The sequence below is a fragment of the Trachypithecus francoisi genome, unplaced genomic scaffold, assembly GCF_009764315.1.
Source record: "Trachypithecus francoisi isolate TF-2019V2 unplaced genomic scaffold, Tfra_2.0 Lachesis_group6, whole genome shotgun sequence".
Classification (NCBI taxonomy): domain Eukaryota; kingdom Metazoa; phylum Chordata; class Mammalia; order Primates; family Cercopithecidae; genus Trachypithecus; species Trachypithecus francoisi.
Genome location: NW_022681471.1, coordinates 48,009,739 through 48,017,318, shown reverse-complemented (window position 1 = coordinate 48,017,318; position 7,580 = coordinate 48,009,739). Strand labels below are relative to the sequence as shown.

Genomic DNA, 7,580 nt, shown 5'->3' with positions numbered 1-7,580 from the left:
AAAAAAGAAAAAGAAAAAGAAAAAGTTCAACGTTTAACAAATAGTGGGCTTGGCCTCCTCCCCCTCCTCCATTTTGGTTTTTATTGCTTCCTACCGAAGCAGATTTGCATAAAGATTGCAGGCATATGGGCCGGGCGCGGTGGCTCAAGCCTGTAATCCCAGCACTTTGGGAGGCCGAGACGGGCGGATCACGAGGTCAGGAGATCGAGACCACCCTGGCTAACACGGTGAAACCCCGTCTCTACTAAAAATACAAAAACTAGCCGGCGAAGTGGCGGCGCCTGTAGTCCCAGCTACTCCGGAGGCTGAGGCAGGAGAATGGCGTGAACCCGGAGGCGGAGCTTGCAGTGAGCTGAGATCTGGCCACTGCACTCCAGCCTGGGTGACAGAGTGAGACTCCGTCTCAAAAAAAAAAAAAAGAAAAAGTTCAACGTTTAAAAAATAGTGGGCTTGGCCTCCTCCCCCTCCTCCATTTTGGTTTTTATTGCTTCCTACCGAAGCAGATTTGCATAAAGATTGCAGGCATATGGGCCGGGCGCGGTGGCTCAACCTGTAATCCCAGCACTTTGGAGGCCGAGACGGGCGGATCACGAGGTCAGGAGATCGAGACCACCCTGGCTAACACGGTGAAACCCCGTCTCTACTAAAAATACAAAAACTAGCCGGCGAAGTGGCGGCGCCTGTAGTCCCAGCTACTCCGGAGGCTGAGGCAGGAGAATGGCGTGAACCCGGGAGGCGGAGCTTGCAGTGAGCTGAGATCTGGCCACTGCACTCCAGCCTGGGTGACAGAGTGAGACTCCGTCTCAAAAAAAAAAAAAAAGAAAAAAGAAAAAGTTCAACGTTTAAAAAATAGTGGGCTTGGCCTCCTCCCCCTCCTCCATTTTGGTTTTTATTGCTTCCTACCAAAGCAGATTTGCATAAAGATTGCAGGCATATGGGCCGGGCGCGGTGGCTCAAGCCTGTAATCCCAGCACTTTGGGAGGCCGAGACGGGCGGATCACGAGGTCAGGAGATCGAGACCATCCTGGCTAATACGGTGAACCCCGTCTCTACTAAAAAAATACAAAAAAAACTAGCCGGGCGCGGTGGCGGGCGCCTGTAGTCCCAGCTACTCCGGAGGCTGAGGCAGGAGAATGGCGGGAACCCGGGAGGCGGAGCTTGCAGTGAGCTGAGATCCGGCCACTGCACTCCAGCCTGGGCGACAGAGCGAGACTCCGTCTCAAAAAAAAAAAAAAAAAAAAAAAAAGATTGCAGGCATAGCAAAGGTCTGACCGCTTCTTTTCAATGAGTGATTATTCTGGAACATTGCTCAGGGACCATCTCTTGCTTTGAGCAACATTAAACCAAAAGTTTCCCTTTCAATTTAATTGGCAGGAACCAGGATTCTCTCAAAGATGTTGAAGGTGAAAAATACACTGGAAGGTGTGACTGCCCACTTCTTAGCTGGGGAAGCTACAGTAATAGGTTCTCCTGGCCTAGTGGTGGAGAAAAGAGAGAGCACCTTTTTCTGGTCTTGATGGAGCCCCTTCTTGTGTCTCCCTTGAAATTGCAGAACCTCTGGACCAGAATAGTTCCTATTCCTCTATCTCCTCCACAAAGTGGAGGCCAGGCTGGGTGTAGTGGCTCACACCTGTAATCCCAGCACTTTGGGAGGCTGGAGGCAGGAGGATCGCTCGAGAACAGGAGTTTGAGACCACCCTTGGCACTGCAGTGAGACCCCTATCTCTACAAAATATACAACAGAAACTAGCCAGGCTTGGTGGTGCACCTGTAGTCCCAGCTACTCAGGAGGCCGAGGCAGGAGGATCGCTTGAGTCTAGGAGTTCGAGGGTGCAATGAGTTATGATCATGTAACTGCACTCCAGCCTGGGTGACAGAGAGACTTATCAAAAAAAGAAAAAAAAAAAGGGCAGGGAGCAGAATTTGGAGAGTACTAGATGCACATTTAGCTGTCCCATTCCCTCAAGGCTCTGTGAGTAGCCCCTCAGTAAGTTTCTTTTAGAGTCCATGATTTAGCCTGAGCTCCTTAGCATGAATGGAACGTGACCCTCCCTGCAAACGCACTGTTATCTCACTAGACTCACCCCTTCCCATCCCACACATTTATATGTTCCCAGTAGGGCAGGGTGGAGGGTTGAGGATGGGGTAGGGGGACATGTGGAAGGAAAATGTATAGGTCGATGTAAACCCATCACGGGCACTTGGCAAACTCTGTGATGTGCAGGACATACTGATGGTGACTCAGGGATATTACCTGATGAGAAGAGGCCTCTTCACCATTCTACTCAAATTGCATTCCCTTAGCAATTCCCATCCATATTCTACTGACCCCAATTGGCATCCAAAACCAACGTACTGTTAAGTCACATCTTTATTGAAAATCCTATAAACATGTGGCCTACAAAAATAACAGGGCATTCGTTAACTTTGTTCATCTATCCATTTCATTTAACAAGTATCTAACCAATAACTTGACGCTGTGCTGTGCACAATTTCTATCTGGCAGGAAAGAACTTTGGAAAAACTGTCATGAAGACCTTACTTTAGAAAAAGGGACCTGTATAATAACTATTGATGACAGGGGCCCATGTGACGCGTACAGGAGCCAGGCCAATACGAGGCACAGGTGGCCTGGGTGGCATAGGTGCCATAGGTGGCCTGGGTGGCACAGGTGCCATGGGTGGCCCGGGTGGCATAGGCACCATGGGTGGCCCAGGTGGCACAGGTGCCATGGGTGGCCTGGGTGGCATATGCACCATGGGTGGCCTGGGTTGCATAGGGACCACAGGTGGCCTGGGTGGCATAGGCGCCATGGATGGCCCGGGTGGCCCAAGTGCCATGGGTGGCCCGGGTGGCATAGGTGCCATGGGTGGCCTGGGTTGCATAGGGACCATGGGTGGTCTGGGTGGCATAGGTGGCACAGGTGGTGTTGGTACTTGTGGCACCAGATGAACACACACAGCAGGATCCAGAGGAGGAGTGGCATTATAGGGGCCACCCAAGAACACCTCCGCAGGGTGGGCCAGGGCGGCGGCAGCAATGTTTCTCAACATGAGCACCCTCTGATTTCGTTTCCACTTGGCTCTTCTGTTCTGAAACCAAACCTTCAGAGGGGAAAAATGAATTGGTTTAGTATTTTGAACAGCTAACGTCATAATAGAAAAAAACATGACATGCAATTCTACATGCCATTGAGACTTTAAACTGCAACAGGTGAAGCTATTTTCTTATTGATGAAATATCTTAGAGGAGTGAGGGAGGGGCGGGCTCAGATGTGCTAGTGGTCACCCCTGCTTAAACATAATCGAAGCCAACAGATGGCAAATTTTGGTATGGGCCCATATTGGGTCTGTATTCTCAATACTGATTTCATAAAATAAGTATACTATATTTGCAAAGAAAAGGAGGGGAGTATCTATTAAAAGTGTCTTTAGGGAAATTTATGCTGTAGAATTTGGAAATAGATGAGAACATTGTCTTTTTTCCTTCTTTGTATTTTCTGGCTCTTTCTTCCTTCAGAAATCCATTGAGAGGCCTATGTAAACCCTGGCAGGGAAAAAAAGCAGGTCAGCAAACCTTTTTTCTTTTCCTCTGAGTTTACCTTGCTTCCCTGAGAAGGCAGAGGATACGTCATCCCAACCTGAGGCTAGGCCTGTGGCACATCAGGACTCCAGCATTCAGTGGTCTGCTTTGTTGGTCTGCTTTTCCAGACATCACACCCACAGGCGCGCAGGGCATTTCCATCACTGCACTCACACACACACCCTGAGGCAAAGCTAATAAGCCCATTCTAACTTTTTTTTTTTTTTTTTGCAAATACTTCCTTGATGCAGCTATGGTCTTCTGTAATTTTAAACAGTCAACTTTTGATCTCGTGACCTGCAAAATTAGTCGTTACTGCCTGAGTAAATGAAAAGGTATTTTAAATCAACACAGGTAAGAATCTTGCCTGAATCGAGAGAACCCCCTAATCAATCAAATTCCAGAAAACCCACCTTTTCAAAATAATATCACCAAAAAGAATAAAACATCTAAGATATTTTTTCTAAGGTGTTTACAAAAAGTGAACAATCTCTTATGCATTTGGTAGTTGCATAAAGTTGAATTTGTGTGACATTTGCAATGTATGTGTTGACTGTATACAATTCTTCTCTAAGCTTTCCACCCTTCTTAGGTCAAGGGACTTTATTCAAATTCTTCTTTCTTTTTTTTTGTTTCATTTTTTTAAAGACAGTTTTCCAAAGCTTATGAATGTTTCCCCCATTACCACTTAATTGCAATATTTTAGCAATGTTTTCAGGCTGACATCAAAATCTTTCAAAAAAATTAACTTAGGTCTGCCACTCTCTACTTAAGTACTGTGCTCTGTGTGTGAATTACTCCTTCACCCCAATGCCTAAATATAAATTCACTCATTTAGCTAAGTGCTTGTGCTTGGTTTTAAATATTTTAAATAATTTAGTACAGTTGAACCTTCTTATAAAACTCAGTTCTTCTGTGCATTAATTTGAATACTTCCGAGGTCAGATTGAGCCCCCAACATGACTCCATATAGAAGTAATCCTTTAGGGAAAATTAACATTCTCCCTAGAGAATACCAGTGTTAGAAGAAGGTTAATCTTATTTATGGAATATATGTATGTATGTATGTGTATACATGTGCATATATGTGTATGTAAATGTATATATGTACATATACATGTGCATACACTATATGGAAGGAAAGACAGATACAGAGATAGGAGAACAGTCGTTTTTTTTTTCTTTAGAAAATCATAGTTCCTCTGTTAACGAGCAATTTCCATAATCTGAAGTTTACATATCCTATTTTCTACCACCAAAGCCCCTACTGTTCAAAACTTATTTGCCAACCATGGAAAAGACAACAAAAAACACCAACTTGAGAATGTCCAGGACAAAACCTAAAGCATGCTTTAGAATGGCTGTCCTGCCAAATTGCTTTTTCAAGATTTACTGACCTGCACTCTGTCTTCAGTCAAATTCAGGCGTGCGGCAAGTCTTTCTCTTAGGGGAGAAAATTACAAATATTCAGTATTTGAAGTTGTGGATAAAATGAAATATGAATGTGGCTGGGTGCAGTGGCTCACGCCAGTAATCCCAGCACTTTGGGAGGCCGAAGACGGTGCTGAGGTCAGGAGTTCGAGACCAGCCTTGCCAGCATGGTGAAACCCTGTCTCTACTAAAAATAAAAAAAATTAGCCGGGCATGGTGGTGCATGCCTTTAATCCCAGCTACTCGGGAGGCTGAGGCAGGAGAATCGTTTGAACCCAGGAGGCGGAGGTTGCAGCGAGGAGAGATCGCGCCACTGCTCTCCAGCCTGGGCCACAGAGCGAGACTCCGTCTCATAAAAAAAAATATATATATTTTTAATATATATGTACATTATATATATATATATGTACATTATTTCTATCCCCCACCTCCCAGTGCAGTTTTCCCCCACCTCCCAGTGCACCTCCCTAATACGGTTGGGACTCGCTTTAGAGAGGTTTTTCCCATGAACAACTTTGTTGTTAAATAAGATAGAAAAAGGGAATATATGTAAAAGCGCCCGATGGTTTGTTAGCTGAATATGACTCAATTCTTCTGTTTGTGAAACAGCAGACAACAACCGTGGAAATCTTTCCTTGGGAAGTCCGTCCGTGAAAAAAAAAAAAAAGAAATGCCAAACACCTTTAAAGCGCTGTATTGAACCACAGTATTTCTGTTTATTGTAAAAGGGAGAGGTGAACTCTAAGGGAGTGAACTCCAAACCACATCGGCCAAGCACGCCCTCGGGAAATTCTTTCTTGCTCTTTGCCGGGCGAAGGCTAAGTACAACGAAGCCAGAAAGGTCCCCTAAACCCTACTCTGACCTGTCCAGGTGACCCCTGCCCCCAATTCCAGCCTGGCCAGAAAAGGCCTGCCCCTTCGTACACTATGGGGGCCGGTATAAGGAGGGCTCCGAAGAGGCTAGCGAAGGAAAGGGGTCTCTGGCTACCGAAAGCTCAAAAGTCCGCCTCCTGGTTGTAAAAGTGCGCTCCACGTGGCAGGGCGGTTACTAGAGCGAAAAGAGGCGCTCGCCACGCGCGCACAAAGTAAATGGCGCTTAAAAACTCAATAATCAAGACAGATACTATTTTAATGCAATATTAAAACGTATCAAAATTAATGCAAAAACAACCCATGATGAGCAAATTGCCAAAATTTTAAATAAAGGCGGGATCCGACCCTGCCTCACTAGCTTTACCCTAGTCCCGTCCCAGTCTTTTACATCCTCCGCGCCCCGCCCCCAACACCCCTCAAAAAGCAAGGGCGGAGCCAGCGCCCGTAAGCCCCGTACGTGGCTTTTGGCTCCGGAGGAGAATGAAAGGGTCCCGGGATGAACTGGGTGCCTCCGGGGCAAGCCACTTACCGCGCCACAACGTCGGGGTATTGAGCTTCATCGAAAAACTTCTCCAGCTCCTGCAGCTGATACTGGGTGAACGCGGTGCGGCGGCGGCGTTTCCTCTCTGGGGGCTGTGGCCCCTCAGCGGTTTGTGGCCCCTCCGCCGGCTGTGGCCCTTCCACGGTCGCCTGGGGCGGCTCCTCCTGCTCTGGCTTCAGCTCGAGCAGGGGCGGCTCCTCCTGCTGTTGCTCCGGCTCGGGCAGGGGCGGCTCCTCCTGCTGTTGCTCCGGCTCGTGGCCACCGCCACCCTCACGGTCTTGGTCGTCCGAGGGGACGAACCCCACCATGCCAGCGTTTTCTGCTTCTGCTCCGTACTCAGGTTCGGACCGTGCATTCTCCTCGTCCTCTCCTCCCTTTGCCATCAGCGAGGTCACGGTAAGTTTCTCATCTGGGAAGGGAGGAAAGCAAAAGAGAGACACCAGGGCGTTGGAGCCCACGGCGCGAGGGCTGGAGGAGGCAGGGGACCCGCTATGGAAGAGCAACTGCGACAGCCGCGCAGCGTCCCGTCCGCTCGCCTCTCCCGGGGAAAAATTCCTTTTGGAGTTCGCGAAAGCTCCTGTCCCTGTCCAAGCACTAACCATTCACTTCCTCTATGTCCTCGCCGACTGCCAGGCTGCGGTAGCCAATATCACTGTTGGTGTACCCGCGAGGAGACTCCATGCTTCAAGTGGTGTCGATAAAGCCGTGCACTTCTGCAGACTCTGCGCGGGCTCTGCGGCGATACCGGGGTTGGAACTGGCTCTGGGACCAATGGCTCGGGCGAGCGCTTTTCTGGCGCCGGGACCTCTTTCTGGCGCCGTCTGGCACTTGCGCGCCCTATATAGCGGTACGGTGCCTTCCGCAGGTTCAAAGCGTACGCACACGCGTCGGTTAAACGCCCCCTATTAGCATTCACAGTACATCTAGTTGTGAGTGCGACCCCGTGGGGACGCATTCGTGTCCAGGGCGTACAAAAAATAGGGCGAGCGTGCGCAAGCATGGTGCAGGTAGTGAGCATGCTGTGCGGGGAACAGTAGCTCCAAGTTGCTGCTTAACTGACTACTCCCAACTTGAGCGGAGACCGGGATTGGAAAAAGCGACTGGGTTGTGAAAGCCGATTTGGGGGCGAGGGGGTGGGTTGAGACCTCACACT

At 48.6% G+C, this 7,580-nt stretch overlaps 1 protein-coding gene across 1 annotated transcript; it reads right to left on the bottom strand.

The window, feature by feature from the left end:
- Positions 1-2,364: 2,364 nt before the first annotated feature.
- ESX1 (ESX homeobox 1) lies at positions 2,365-7,191 on the bottom strand. Its single transcript, XM_033201338.1, has 4 exons — positions 7,027-7,191; positions 6,416-6,836; positions 4,980-5,025; positions 2,365-3,104 (listed from the first exon to the last, which is right to left on the bottom strand). Exons 1-4 carry the CDS (start codon positions 7,106-7,108, stop codon positions 2,544-2,546), a joined length of 1,110 nt encoding a protein of 369 aa, XP_033057229.1. The 5' UTR covers positions 7,109-7,191; the 3' UTR covers positions 2,365-2,543.
- Positions 7,192-7,580: the final 389 nt, after the last annotated feature.

What these genes read in the sequence shown, in the direction of transcription:
- ESX1 (XM_033201338.1), bottom strand. Translation starts at nt 7,108, where the DNA reads ATGGAGTCTCCTCGCGGGTACACCAACAGTGATATTGGCTACCGCAGC. An exon ending in TACCCCGACGTTGTGGCGCG is followed by an intron (nt 5,026 to 6,415) that starts GTAAGTGGCTTG and finishes TTCTCCCCTAAG; the next exon opens with AGAAAGACTTGCCGCACGCC. An exon ending in TGACTGAAGACAGAGTGCAG is followed by an intron (nt 3,105 to 4,979) that starts GTCAGTAAATCT and finishes TCCCCTCTGAAG; the next exon opens with GTTTGGTTTCAGAACAGAAG.